The sequence below is a fragment of the Carcharhinus amblyrhynchos genome, chromosome 13 (assembly GCF_965287045.1).
Source record: "Carcharhinus amblyrhynchos chromosome 13, sCarAmb.v2.hapA, whole genome shotgun sequence".
Lineage (NCBI taxonomy): Eukaryota > Metazoa > Chordata > Chondrichthyes > Carcharhiniformes > Carcharhinidae > Carcharhinus > Carcharhinus amblyrhynchos.
In genome coordinates this window covers 45,298,103-45,313,814 of record NC_137336.1, presented here as the reverse complement: position 1 = coordinate 45,313,814, position 15,712 = coordinate 45,298,103, and the positions used below count along the sequence as shown (strand labels likewise).

The 15,712-nt window shown below is 41.0% G+C and overlaps 1 protein-coding gene across 1 annotated transcript in view; it reads right to left on the bottom strand.

Annotated features, from left to right (window-relative positions):
- htr4 (5-hydroxytryptamine receptor 4) overlaps positions 1–15,712 on the bottom strand; it is a 165,677-nt gene that overhangs the window by 104,166 nt on the left and 45,799 nt on the right. The window contains exons 5-6 of the mRNA XM_080201107.1: positions 10,265–10,465; positions 4,822–4,975 (exon numbers count right to left, since the gene is read on the bottom strand). Coding sequence (XP_080057233.1) covers positions 4,822–4,975; positions 10,265–10,465 — 355 coding nt within the window. The remainder of the gene's footprint in view (positions 1–4,821; positions 4,976–10,264; positions 10,466–15,712) is intronic.

Sequence of the window (15,712 nt, the reverse complement as noted above, 5' to 3'; positions counted from 1 at the left end):
AAATTGAATATTTCAAAATAAAGACATGTCTCTGGGGAAAATAAATAACATTTATTTCAACACGCATTTGACATTTGAGAGGGACAAGGTGGCACAGTGATTAGTACTACTGCTTCACAGCGCCAGGAATTAAAGGAAATCAGGCAGGATTTCCAACTGGATCTCCGGTCACTCTCTGACAGTAGGTGCGCAGTTTGAAAAATCTGCCCCATTATTTATGCATGCATTATCACATCACTGACCTTAAAGTAAGGACAGAATTAAAATCTTGCCGATAGAATAACTGAATTCTATCTTAAGGGATTTGTTCACACAGAGAGTGGTGGACCTGTGGAATTCTCTATCACAGAAGGCTAAGGAGGGCAAGTCACGGAATATATTTAAGAAGGAAATAGATTGATTTCTAAACCCTAAAGGCATCAAGAGTATGGGAGAGAGCAGGAGTATATATTGAGATAAAGGATCAACCTTGTAGATATTGAATGGTGGAGCAGGCTTGAGAGGCCGAATAGCTTACTTCTGCTCCTATCTTTGATGTTTGTAACCCCTTGGGTTAATGAAGATGATAAGAAGTCTCAATACACCAGTTAAAGTCCAACAGGTTTATTGGTAGCATAAGCTTTCAAAGCCTCAAGCTCCTTCTTCAGTTGAGTGAAGAGTTGTGTTCACAAACAGGGCGTACATACATAGACACAGACTCTTTCTCAATTTACCTTGTAAATTGAGTCTGTGCCTATGAATGCCATGTTTGTGAACACAAATAAACCTGTTGGATTTTAACCTGGTGTTGTGAGACTCCTTACTGTGCTTATCCCAATCCAACACCGGCATCGCCACATCAGTGAAGATGCCCAGCATCAATGGAAGCATGCCCAGAACGAATAAAACTCCTCCAGAACATAATGGGAGACAGAAAAATAAATACATTTTTTAATGTCAGCCTCATCCTGAAATCTGCATTTAACCAAAGTTAGATTGCTTGTGCTTTTGGACCCAATAACTTTGAAGACGATCATTTATCTGGTGTCAAAAAATAGGAGAAAAGCATTGCCTTATTGCCATTTTTAAGAAAAGTTCATTAAATTGTGAAAGCACATGGCATTATTACATATTAATTCTGAGAGACAAGGTTTTCATAGCAACAATTGTAAAGCAACAGTTTATCTTAATAAACTGCAAATCCTTTCACACTTCTAAAGCATTTGGCTTCTGGAAATGTTAAAAAAAAATCCAAAAACCCTGCATGGGAATGTGTAACTGAAGTCATAAATATCTGACTGAAGGCAAAGAGACAGCCTGTTTCTTGGACCAGACTGCAGATGTGCTGGTAAACTATATTAGGGAAAAAAAACACAAAAATAACATTGTAGCAAAGACCTGCTTCCAACCATGAAGAGTAGATGGCGGGCAATGGGAATATGTCACTGACAAAGTGAATACAGTCTCGAAGCTCAGAGCACTTGGCTTGACATCCAGATGGATTAACACAATTTTAAAAACAGTACCAAGGGAAAAAACTGAATTCCAAGCTAAACACAAAGATGTTAGGACAGGTGACTAAAAGCTTGTTTGCTGAGGCAGGGTTTTAAGGAGGGTTTTAAAAGGGTAAGAGTAGAGAGGCAAATGAAGAGGCTTCAGCAGCTGAAAGTATGACCTCCTATTGTGTGGCAAAGGGACAAGGATCTGAGAGGCTTACCTAAGAGGAACAAGAGTTTTGGGAGTTGGGGAAAGTGCAGAAGTACATGAAGGAGAGCATTATGATTCCTCTGTGAGTGCTGTAAGGCATTCCAGAGTACATCTTGTCACTAAAGGCTTCTTTTCAGTTTAACACTTCTTTGTCAGCCCCGTGCCCCACCTCCTTCAACCCCACTTTCAAGTTAAGGGCGATCCTTCAATCCAGATCTCACCCTAGAAAATGACAACACCTTTTCCCTCAATGACCATGGCGACAATAATAACCTTAATGAGTGAGTCACCATCAAGTAAATGCATTCTTTCCTATATGTCTTTTATCTTTCTGAATAACAAAACATAAATAATTTAGATTGGGTAGACGTTCCCAATGATGGGGGAGTCCGGAACCAGAGGGCATAGCTTGAGGATAAGGAGTAAATCTTTTAGGACTGAGGTGAGGAGAAATTTCTTCAGCCAGAGCGGTGAATCTGTGGAATTCACTACCACAGAAAGTTGTTGAGGCCAAAACATTGTCTGATTTCAAGTAGAAATTAGATTTAGCTCTTGAGGCTAAAGGGATCAAGGGAGATGGGTGGAAGGAGGGATCAGGACATTGAATTTGATGATCAGCCATGATCAAAATGGCAGAGCAGGCTCGAAAGACTGAATGGCTTACTCCTTCTATTTTCTGTGGTTCTGAGCTTCTATGTACATTTTGTATTTTACTATCTCAAAGTCTAACATGAATGGAAGCAAAACTATTCTCAGCTACCTCCCTCCGTAAGTAAGCATGTTTTTCTTTCGCATTCTCTGGTGTTTCTAAGTACAACCTGAGGATTCTTATTTTAGAGGGTGGTTAGCTATTTATATTCTGTAAAAGAGTCCTGGAACTGAGATGGCTTTCCTCTCATAATAGCTTACTGTTATCAGGGAGCTCCTCTGCTTGCCTCTCTGGAGCTTGTTCAGAGTCACCTACAAACTTCCTCTAGCAAGGCCCCTGAGACAGAAGAGCAGAAGCCTGGCAATTGCAGCTATTTGGCAATATTAGGAAGGTCGACACTGACCTGCTCATTCTGCTGGACTTCTTATTTTTTACTTTAGTTGGTATTGCTAGCAAGGGCTACATTTATCACCCAGCCCTAACTGCCTTTGAGAATGTGGTACTGATGTGTTTTCTTGAACCTTCAGTGTTGTTAGGTTGGGAGTTGCAGGAGTTTGACTCAGTGACAATGAAGCAACAGCGATATATTTCCAAGTCAAGATGATGTGCGGCTTGCAGGAGAATCTGCAATTTGTGGTGTTTCCATGTGCTTGCTGGCTGCAGTAGTGGCGTCTATCAGATAATGAAAGCTTTAAATATCAGCCTTATGCATTATAGCCACAATGGTCGAGAAACCAATATGCAGAGTGCCAGCAATTCTTTCCTCAATACCAGTAGATCTGCAGTCTGTATTTCCATGACACAATAGCATAGTGGTTAGCACTGTTGCTTCACAGCTTCAGGGACCTGGGTTCGATTCCCGGCTCGGGTCACTGTGCGGAATTTGCACATTCTCCCCTTGTCTGCGTGGGTTTCCTCCGGGTGCTCCGGTTTCCTCCCACAATCAAAAGATGTACGGGTTAGGTGGATTGGCCAAGCTAAATCGCCCCTTAGTGTCCCGGGATACATAGGTTAGAGGGATTAGTGGGTAAAATGCAGGGATAGGACCTGGGTGAGATTGTTGGCGGTGCAGACTCAATGGGCCGAATGGCCTCTTTCTGCATTGTAGGATCTCTATGGCTTCTAGGGTCCTTGGCTGTTTCTAGTAGTGAGTCTGTGAAAAATTCCAATTAAGTACACTGATGCCTGCATCAAAGTAAAAAGCTTTCCTATTTCTGTCACACATGAGATACCAAGGAGGAACTTCCAGTTTCAGTGGAGGAATAAAACTCCTGTTATTGGACAGTCTGCCCAAATGAAGATTAACATTAATGGAAAGGAAAATCAGACTGTGCAAAGAGTTTACACATTGGGCAGAATTATCAACCCCGGCTCAAAGTGGTGCAAGTTTTCAGAAGGGCATTTTGCTCAAGTTGCTGCTCATTTTCATTTGCATATCACTGAATCTGCCTCAAGCCAACTCAATCAGGCAGTGTTTAAAAAAATATTTTAGACAAAATTGCACTTTAAAACACATTGTGATTTATTTAAGAGTGGTAACCTGATGTAACTTTATTAATCAAATATAAGGTAGGTTTGTCACAAAAGTTAACAATTTTTAATCAAAATGTGGAGCCTGTCACCTCTAAGCAGCCTGATTTTAAATAACTGAAAATGACCATAAGTTAAAAGGAACCACTTACTAAATATACAGTCAGTTTCATAGTAACTTCAAACAAAAATAATATTTCAACGCTTTTAAAACATGCCTGTTAGTATCCTTGTGTTTAAAATGAACGGTTTAGTTTTATGAGCCTCCTTGAAGACCTACACAGGAAAACAGGTACAATTTGTGGAAACTAATTAATTCAGGCTGAGACATGGGAATTTTATGGATATGATTATCCTCAAATGCAATTTTTTTAAAACTAGCACAAAAGTTTGCAAAAAATTTCTTTGTCCTGGATATAATTTGTCCTTTAAATTCCTTGCTTTCAGATGATGTCATCATAGGATTGCATGTAGGTGATAAAAAGGAATTAGGTGGAGAGGGTTAAGGATAAAACACTGGGGGACTCCAAAGGTAACAGTGTGGCAGTGGGAAATGAAAACATTTTCTGATTATGATTAGATAAGAATTGAGTCTATGCGTGGCCCCACTTAATTCAACAATGGAAGGGAGATGTTAAAGGAGGATGGTGTGATTAACTGTGCCAAACCTACAGACAGGTCAAGAAGGGTAAGGAGGGATAGTTTACCACAGGCACTGTCGTGAAGGATGACATTGTTTCATTGGTAAAAATCATGCACTGTTGAAAGAGCAGAAACCTGTTTGGAAGATTAAAAATAGCTAAATGTGTATAGATTTGACAAAAGACAATTCATTCAAACTCTTTGGAATAATTCCTCAGAATTATTTATAACATGTACTATTTTCTATATATAACACATGTATGTAACATATATCTATATAATGATTTAATTTTATTAGGTTAAAAAGCACTTACCAGTTCCTGTATTCCAATGATGTTCCAGCCTTGCATGATAGGTAGGAATGAAATGAATGATGGGATAATCCAACAACCCCCGAGCATTAAAGTAACACACAAGGGTGTCATTTTATTCCTATAAACCAGAGGTTGACAACAAATGGCATAGTACCTGGAAAAATAGAAAAAAAATTGCTTTTTCAAGTAATTAATTTCAAATATGAATGACTTCTCCTCTCATTCCCATGGTTCTTGCTCTAGATCTCTTAATTTTCTTCTTCAGCCATATCTTCATAAACCATTAAAACATCATTGACAGGTAAAGAAAATAATCAGAGAGGCTGGTGCAATATGTTGGTCACCGTACCTAGAGATTGAGAATACAAGGAGGTAGAAGTTATGCTTCAGGGACACAAGACCTTGGTTAGCCCATACCTTGAGATCTGTCGGCAGTTCTAGGCATTACACTTTCAGAAGAATAAATTGGCTTTGGAGGCAATGTAAGTTTATGGGAATTAGTCATGGCCTCCAAGGATTAAGTTACAAGGGTAGATTACATTTCCTGGAGTTTATAAAGTTGAGGTCATGTTTCGTTCAAAATTTTTAAGATATTAAGTGGAACATTTAGGTAGATAGAAACAATTTCCATTGGTTGGGGAGCTAGGATTAAAGGGATATTGTCTAAAAAATAGAACATGAATGACTTTAGGAAACACTTCTACAAAGTGTGGGAGGAGTGGCAACCCTCCTCCAAAAGCAGCAACTAATGCTAGGTAATTATTCATTTTGAATCTGGGATTGATAGAATTTTGTTATCCAAAGGGGCATAAATGGATACATGGAATTGTATGGATCTCACTGAATGGTGGCAGTACAGATTCAGTTAGAGGGTGGTCTGAGTATAGACTCTTCACCGTCAATTGCAATGTCTTCACAGAGATGAAAAAGAAGAACATTTCTTTTGAGCAATGACTAGGTCAGATAGGATGATTGTAGTTTCCACATAGTTGACAGAACTTTGTAGTTTCCTTTTCAAGGCTGATAATTGAAATCTAAATTAAGGACATAATTTGCAATGTTCTGTCATTCCTGTATGTTCTACTTTCAGTCAATATAATGGCAAATGTCTACCTTTAGTGCATTAAAACCAGCAGGTCAGCCAAATATTAACAACTCAGTTTACCATAAAAATGGATTTAGGTAACGTCTGCACCAGAATGATAGATGGTTTTACTAGTGCCTCTGCCACCAGAAATAAAACCATCTCTTGCATCCATCGAGAACTGAGGCTGCTGTATATACTATCTAAAACATGCATTGCAGAAGCTTGCTAAGCTTACTTTGGTCTCCCTCCCAGTCCTAACCAGGTCTGGGAGAGCCAGGTTGCACATGGTTCTAATCACCAGAGCCTATGCCTTAGGGAGGCTCATACAGCACCACCTCATCTCTCAAATGGTGCCCTCCCACTCAACGTGTCTGCAAATAATGCACAGTGAGTACTCTACTCCTGGATAAAGTCCTGTAATATAAAGGACTGATGGATCAGTCAACCCCCAGGCACATTCTGGATGATGTAGATACCCTTTTGTTTTATTCACTTATAGCATGTAGGCCTCGCTGGCTAGACCAGTATTTATTGCCCATCCCTAATTGCCTTTCAGAAGATGGTGGTGAGCTGCCTTCTTGAACCGCTGCAGTCCCCAAGGTTTGGAACTCCCACAGCGCTCTGCAATAGGGAATTCCAGGATTTTGATCCAGCCAAAGTGAAGGAACACCAGTACAATTTCAAATCAGGGGAGTGAGTCAATTGATGGTAGTGTTCCCAGGTAACTCTTGCTCTTATCCATCTAGATGATAGTGGTTGTGGGACTGGAAGGTGCTGCCTAAGGAACCTTGGTGAGTTCCTACAGTGCATCTTGTAGATAGTACACACTGTAGCCACAGTTCATTGGTGATGGAGGAATTGAATGATGGTGGGAGGGGTAGCAATCAAGTGTACTGCTGTGTCCTGGATGATGTTGAGCTTCTTGAGTGTTGTTGGAGCTGCATTCATCCAGGCAAGTGGAGAGTATCTTATTACACTCCTGACTGGTAGATGGTGGATAGGCTTTGAGGAGTCAGGAGGTGAGTTATTGACTACAGGTTTCCTAGCCTTAGACATGCTCTGGTAGGCACAGTATTAATATGGCGAGTCCATTTCCGTTTCCAGTGAATGGTAACTGCTTGGATTTTGATAGTGGAGGATTCAGTGACAGTAATGTCATGGGCTGATGGTTATATCTTCTTTTGTTGGAGATGGTCATTGTCTGGCATTTCTGTGATGAGAATGATACTTGCCACTTGTCAGCCCAAACTGGATATTATTCTGATACTGCTGCATTGTGTCATGGACTGCTTCAGTTTCTGAGGTGTTGCGAGTGGTGCAGAATATTGTACAATCATCTGCGAACATTCCCATTTCTGACCTTTTGATGGAAAGAAGATCATTGATGAAACAGCTGAAGGTAGTTAGATCTAGGAAACTATCCTGAGGAACTCCTGCAGAGATGTCATGGAGCTGAGATGATGGACTTCCAACCACCACAGCCATCTTCCTTTGTGCTAGATATGACTCCAACCAGCAGAGAGTTTTCCCCTGACTCACATTGACTCCAGTTTTGCTGGAGCTCCTTAATGCCACACTCAATCAAAGATGCCTTGGTGTCAAGGGCTGTCACTCTCACCTCATCTCTGGTATTAAGCTCTTCCGACCATATTTGAACCAAGGTTGTAATGAGGTCAGGAGCTAAGTGACCCTGGTGACCTAAATTGAGTGTCTGTAAATAGGCCATTGCTGACTAAGTGCCACTTGATCGCCCATGCTGATGACTCCTTCCTTCACTTTGCCAATGGTTGAGAGTAGGCTAGTGGGGCAGTAATTAGCCAAATTATTCTGTTTCTTGTGTATAAGACATATCTAGGCAATTTTCCACATTTCTGGATAGATGCCAGTGTTGTATCTGTACTCAAACAGTTTTGCTAGGGGCACAGCAAGTTCTGGAGCACAGGCATTCAGGACTATTAACAGAATTTTTTCAGGGCCCATAGTCTTTGCAGTATCCAGTGCTTCAGCAGTTTCTTGATATCACGTGGAGTGAATAGAATTGGCTGAAGACTGACATCTGTGATGCTGGGGAATCTCCAGAGGAGGCCTAGATGGATCATCTGCTTGGCACTTCTGGCTGAAGATTGTTGGAAATGTTTCAGCCTTTAAAAGTCTTGAAAGATAACGCCTCAGTCTGTGTGTGGCTGGGTTTTGTCAGAGCGTTGAGGGTCCCTCTGGAGAGAAACATGCCACTTTTCTCATCAGGAAAAAGCACTCTGCCGTTTTTTGGTAATATTTATCCCTATGTAAGAGACTAATGGGGAAATCATACGAGAATTTGTTGAATGTTAATTCTGGAAATTAGTATGAAGCTATCTCCACCAGTTCATTTTCTCTTCAGATTTTGACACTTTAAAAGTAAATTAAAAAAGTGGACATGGTTTGCGCCGTCACTCTGACAGGTGGGGACTCTTAGAACCAGGAACTGTCACCTTAGTGATCGCTGGCAAGGGAAGGGAATAATTGGATATTGTGATCTCACCAGGAAGATTTGCAATTTCCAGTTTGCGCCAGATTTTGAGACCCCATCCAGTGATCTTACACACGTCAAGTGTGGGCTCAAAAGCCCACCCTAAGGTTATGATGAGGGACTGAAACCAGATGCTTTTTAATGACCTTTTCATCAACATTTTAAAAAAATAAAATTATTGCTTTGCTTTTTGACAAGGGTTATCTGGACTCGAAACGTCAGCTCTTTTCTCTCCTGACAGACCTGCTGAGATTTTCTAACGTATTCTCCTTTGGTTTCAATTTCCAGCATCTGCAGTAATTTGCTTTTAACCAAGTTGTGTGGAATTGCCTGAAAAAGCTGTGGTTGTAAAATATAACATACTGAAACCTTAACTTTTGATGGGCTTTATAAAATAGAGGCATAAAATACAAAAGACATGAAGCACAATCTTACCTGACATTCACAACACACCGGCAATCAAGTTGGAGAATTTGGCGGCCAGCCGAGTCTCCATTCACTGTGGTGGGATGGGAAAATCCTGCCAGCGTGAATGGTGGTAAGGTTCCAGCCATGACATTTTGTTAAACATATATGAAACAGATTGACCCCATTGTGAACATGGTTCCCAACACTGGGCATTTTAAGGATGTGATGGGGAAGGTTAGGGGGAAGGACAAAGGGCTCAAAAACAGGAGAAGAACCAGGGCCCATGATTTCCCTCTCAGGCCCTGCCTCTGACCCCTACCACTTTGAGGGTCAAAACCAAGATAAGAGACTATGGGAACAATATTAACTCCAGATTTCCCTTCAAGTTACATTTTACCTTTACCTGAAAGCGCAGTTGCATACCTTCATAGTCATTAGGTTAAAATAACCTAACTTATAACTCACGTGAGGTATAGTCTGCACAATGGCTGCAGATTTACAAGGGGGAGACCCACCAACATTTTCTCAGGGCTACATGGAATGGACCATAAATCTGGCAGTGCCACGTAAAAATTTTAAAAAGCGTCTGAAAAAGTATTAGTGGCAATTCGTTGAATTATACAGTGCAGAAAGCCATTCAGCCTGTTTTGTCCATCCTTGCTCTTTGAAAGAGCTATTTGATTAGTCCCACACCCCAGCTTTTTCTCCATGGCTCAGCAAACTTGTCTTCTCTCAAGTATATATCTAGTAACCCTTTGGAACTGTAATAACTCCAGGAATCGGTTGTAAAGGAGTAGTGCTTTATTGTACAAAATAAAGCAAAACCACAAGCCTGTGGTAAACACAGACAGGTTCCAACCAGGACAATGGGATAATGGACCCAGTCAGGGTTTTGCTTAATACAGGGCTTAGTATGAGAGCTCTATGTGGTGAGTTAATTGCCAATCCTCAGGGACCTTGTATTCAACAAATCCTTCAGGGAGGTCAATCAGTGATTCCCAGTGCAAGCCCTGGAGATTATCACAGAATGAAAACGTTGAATTGGTTTCCAACACTTATTGAGGCAGTGCATTCCACGTCTTAATCAGAACTAGACATCTTATTGAATTTAAATAAAGCAAAAGTATGATATAAATTAAGGGTACTGTAAGTTTTAATTATTTATTTGCATTTTGAGGGGCAAAGATATTTCTTTGTATGAAATGTATTAAATATATGACATTGATTTCCCAAGCTTGAAGATTATTGTCAGCTTTTATATAAAATATATTAGACCATAGTCACCAAATGTAAGAAACACCATTTTTTGCTCCAAGGCTTCAAAAATAACAAGGTTATTCCTCTGGCAGTATTCAGTTTTATTAAGAAGAATGTGCTGTACATATAATTGTGCTAGTGTAAACAGAATACAGCATGTAAAAGTACATCATTTTACCTACCTATCTAAAGAAATGCAGCACAGATGAAGGATAGATGCTGTAGTAAGCAGGACATCTAATGAAGTTCGGACGAGACAAAATCTATCTCCATATGTCCAGTTTTCCTGTATTAGTTCAATTGCTCCAAAAGGCATGACCATGACTGAAACAAGCAGATCAGCAAATGCCAAAGAGACAATAAAATAATTGGTCTTGATTTTCCTGAAATAAATCAGAACATTTAGAAAAACATATTAAAATAAACTCTTGGAGAAAATTGTTAAATATCCCCAAATGAAGCAACAGTATTTTTTAGAATTTTCGTGTAAAAGCAAATGTTGCAATGGCACAGAACTGTGCACGTACTACAATCTCTCAGTATGTAATATCAAATCTACTCTGTTATGTCCTTAGGAGGGTTGCAATGTGTTCATAGGACATTAAAGATTGAGTAAACTGGGGTTGTTCTCCCTGGAAAGACGAAGGATGAGGGGAGACCTAGTAGAGGGGTATAAAATTATGAAGGGTATAAACAGGGTGAACAGTGGGAAGCTTTTTCCCAGGTCGGAGGCGATGATCACGAGGGGTCACAGGCTCAAGGTGAGAGGGGCGAGGTATAACTCAGATGTCAGAGGGACGTTTTTTACACAGAGGGTAGCGGGGGCCTGGAATGCACTGCGAAGTAGGATGGTGGAGGCAGACACACTAGGGTTGTTTAAGACTTACCTGGATAGTCACATGAGCAGACTGGAAATGGAGGGATACAAATGAATGTTCTAGTTGAAGATTAAGAGCCTCATGATGTTCCTGGGAATTAATAGATTCCTATCAGTCGTCCAACAAATTTCAAGGCTTACCTTGTCACTTACATTGGAGCTCTTGGGGATCTTCAATGACAGGTGATAGATTACCTATGCCGCAAGACAAGCTTGTCATTTGTCAGACCGTAGGGCTCACAGCCCGCCAAGAGGCCATATGAACTTATATGGAGGACTCCATCTTTGTCTGTATAGCCTGTTGTATGTCTATTTATGTTTATTGATGTCTCCTTTTACATCCACAGGCGATTCGGTCCACCTTGTTGGCCAACAAGGTGCATACACGCGGCGGGTCATGCGAGGATTGCTCTTGGATGTTGCTTCGAGAGTTGCCTAGTGCTTCACGTCTGTTAGTGTACACTTAATCTGGGCCAATTGACAGGCAACACGTCAGCTCAGTGACTATCACTGTCTGCTGTACAGTTACAGGGACCTGGGTCAGATCTCCGGCTTGGGTCAATGTCTGTGGGAGTTTGCACATTCTCCCTGTGCTTGCGTGGGTTTTCTCCGGGTACTCCAGTTTCCTCCCACATCCCAAAAACGTGCTTTTTAGGCTGATTAGCATCAATAAATTGTCCCTTAATTGGATCTCCCTTAATCTGGCGTAGGTACAATTCCCTAAATTTCTACCCCCTTTATTGTGGAGTTCCACTAGAGGTAGACAAAAACATGGATGAGCGACTTAAGACTCGAATAAAGCACTCACTTGGTGTGTTAAAGTGGGCGGCATGGGCTTGTGGGGCCGAAGCGCCTGTTTCTTGCGCTGTGCTGTTCTTTGTTCTTTGTTCTAGGACAGTCCTAGATCAAGACCGGGTGTCCCAATGGTGGGACTGGAAGTGAGCTGGACTTACACTTGGAGATAGGATGGCTGACCATATGTAATCTTGAGGTGACCAGTCAATGCAAATCAAATGTGTGGCACAGGCAAGAAATTGCCTACCCCATTGTTACTTCACTCTGGTCGATGATCCAGGTATCATATGTAAACAGTAGCCAGATTGGCATCCATTCCTTGTTAGCCAGCAGCATTATTCTGCCCATCTGAGAGAAGGATTTTGGATTTGTTACTCCCTCCCCACTTGCCACAGTTGGATCTCTGAGCTGCAAGCCATCACCCAGAACTCTCTTTCAGTCACCTTTGACTTTCCCTTCATCATTTGCAGCAAGTCCTCCATTGCCCTAGCCCTGCCTTCTATGACCCTTGAGCCACTCACTATTATCCTTGGCCAATTGTCTGTCACCATCAAGCTGCCCCTTGTCACTATCGACCTGTCCCTATCACCTTCAGAGCCTTGCCATTGACCTGTTCTCAATCACCTTTGATCTCCTATATGTCTTGATTGAGCTGTCTTTGGCAGAGATTGACATTCCCTCTGTTGCCCAGCTCCCTCCTTCTGTCCCCCACAATGATTCTTGGGGCCACCACAATCCAACCTTCCTCCCTCAGACTACCACATTCAAAACACCCTAGACAGCAGCCACCTGATTTCAATGTAACAGCTCAGCCTCCTCTCCCCGATCCAACAATATTTCCCACACAAGAATGGCAGCGCCTACTCACTCCAAACCTACCTTAGAAGTCTACCTTGCCTTCTATGTGCCACCTTTAACCAAGTATCAATCCAAAGATAAGTACTTCTTGTTTGCTGTCAGCTTAATCAGGATAGCATAATTTAATCTGGCAACCAAGTGTTTAATGACTATGCATAACATGGTAATGCATTGAAAATAGGTTCTCACTGCTTGCCATCAAGTACTACATTCCACATTAACCCTCCATCAACTCATTTCCTGACTTTCATCTCATTGCTGGGAAGCTGACATTTTGCCTCCCACACAATTACCTTGTTTCCTGCTCTTGGAGGGGGGTGGGGGGGGCCTTCATTCAATTGCACCGAAAATATTTGTTCTCAGGCTGCTTCTACCTAATAATCTTCCCGATTTTCCAACGTTCATCCTTTGTATTCCTCTTTGTCTAGGAGCAATTAGAAGCCAAAGTGACACAATCATGAAGGCAGGATGTACAACATCTATTAATGGACTTGATCACCCTTTCCATTAACCAGAAATACATCTTCTTATCTGTGTGGCTGACAGTGTTAAGGAAAGAATGTTTTGAAGGGGGAAAATAATGTGATTTCTCCATCAGATGACTCATAAGGCTTCTCAGCAGCTTACAGATGGCATGCATTTCTTTATAACATAAGGGAAGCAGTTGAATACCATCACATCAGATTTATAATGGGGGTTGGAGGAGCACAATACACATAACAATGTATTTATAAATTATCGCCGAAAGCCATATTAATGATGTGTGAGACTCGGGTTCAATAGTTGTCTGATAATACCATTTGTCACTGACTAGTACTGTTAAATGATCACCAAGACATTTTAAATAAAAGTTTCAATACACTTTCAGATTGTTTGCACACTGAATACTAAACTACACATACACTTTCTTCTGTTCAATGACACTAATGAAAAAAAGATGTAAATAAATTACGTAATGTGCGCATCACATTCCATATTAACCCATATTCAGCATTACGTTGAGACTCAACTGTTTACCACGCAATAATATTTTGTTTTAAATTGGGGGATTTTTCTCAAAGAGATTTTTTGCAGTACATTTTCTCTCCCATTATGGTAAGTGCAATTTGATTTGCATTAATCTGCATTCTCTTCTACTGGTCACTGCATTCCATCAGCCAGATTATGTTTTTTATCCCAAAGCTACTGTCCAACATTTCTATGCATTTGAATGACAATTTTCCATAAATTTCTAATACCTACTATTTCCTTTTCATCCATTTGTGTCCTTTGTCGTTATGCTGCAGTCATATTCAAGCTTAATGTTTGTACTTTTCTTCAAATTGTGCAAGTTCTGCTGCCAGAATCCTGCTGATAAATTGATGTGTATATTGCCATACCCAGTGTCTCTTTTATATTCCTGGAGCCCATTCCACTCCCCGCACCACCCCACCTCCCGCCCCCCGGCACCACCCCGCCGCCCCCCACCCCCCCACCCCACCCCCCGCAATCCCCATCAAGGATTTATACACTTTATTTTCACGGCGGTTAGCTGCACATTTGTTAGACTTTCTCATTTTTTTCAAAAAAATTTGCTGTTCTACATAAATTCTGCATGTTACAATAAGTATTTTAATGAAATCGCTTATTAGCTATTTGAGAAATTTTGAAGCAACATAGTTACAATTGGCTGTTTTATTATTGTTTGCAAAGTTCATTCCCATTTTCAAAATGGTACAGTCTTTCTTTGTTCACAGGTTTTTAATTATAAAAGGAAAACTGCTAAACTGATACTTCTCTCACAACTGTTTTTCCAACAGCGCCCTATGTTTCATTGGTAACCCATTGGATTTCAAAATGAGTACAAGGGTTTGGGTAATTATGAATAAACCACTCAAAGGGTAATGGGCTCTAAGTATAATTGTGTAATAGGAGTGATGCTAACATGCAATGAAAAGTCACTTGGATGTCACATTGCACATATGGAACATTAATATATTTTTAGATATTTTTCCTCTTATTGGGTTTTGTTTGTGGTGGACTGATGAATCTGATTTGATTTATTATTGTCACATATATTAACATACAGTGAAAAGTATTCCTTCTTGCACGCTATACAGTCAAAAAATACCGTTCATAGAGAAGGAAACGAGAGAGTGCAGAATGTAGTAATACAGTCATAAAAATTGAATTAAGCATTGTTAGAGAGTTTGAAAGAGTTCGAATTAAGTTTTAGAAGCATAGATCGAGAGTAAAAGATAGAATTAGGAGGTATGCTGGGCACAGCTTGCAAGAAGTTACTTCACTCCGGTGCCATCTTGGGAAAAAAAAGATAAGGAGGGCAATGTGGAAGGGAGGGCTGTGCGAGGGGTGAAGAAAGGCGAGGGCTCACAATGACAGAGGAGCAAGGAGGGGGATGGAGAAGAACAAGGGAAGGGAAGCTGAACCCCGACAAGGCCGCATGAAAAATTTACAAACAAGGTGGTCAAAAGTATACCACATTGTTTACTGGATGGGGATGCATGAAAATTCCAGATACCCCAGAAATAGTTCCAGCTCATATCCCCCATACATTTCTTGCCCAAAACCTTAAATTTGTGTTGCTTATCCTTTGTACTATCAACTAATGGGCATAGCTTTTCATGTCCATCTTATTTAAATCTGTTACTATCTTATACAACTCTCGCAATCAGCCCTCAATCTCCTTTGCTTCAAGGAGATCAACCCCAGCTTCTCCAACCTAACCAGAGTCCCTTTTCCCTGGAACCATTTTGTTAAATCTCCTTTGCACCTCTCAAAGACCCTTGCATTCTTCCTCAAGCATAGTGAAGAAGTATTGCACCAGAACTGGATGCAATACTCAAGTTGGGGTTTCTTTATTGTGCACTTGTGCAATAAATATGCATTTCTGGCATCAGCCTCTGCCTTCCCATTGGTGTGATGTGCAATGAAGACCATATGATCAGCCAGCAGCTCTCAGTGGGTGGGACTTCCAATCCCAGGCTCATTGATCCTGAGAAAGGTGTGCCACAGCCCAGTTAAGGACAGCATGGTGGCACAGTGGTTAGCACAGCTGTCTCACAGTGCCAGGGATCTGTCTGTGTGGAGTTTGCACGTTCTC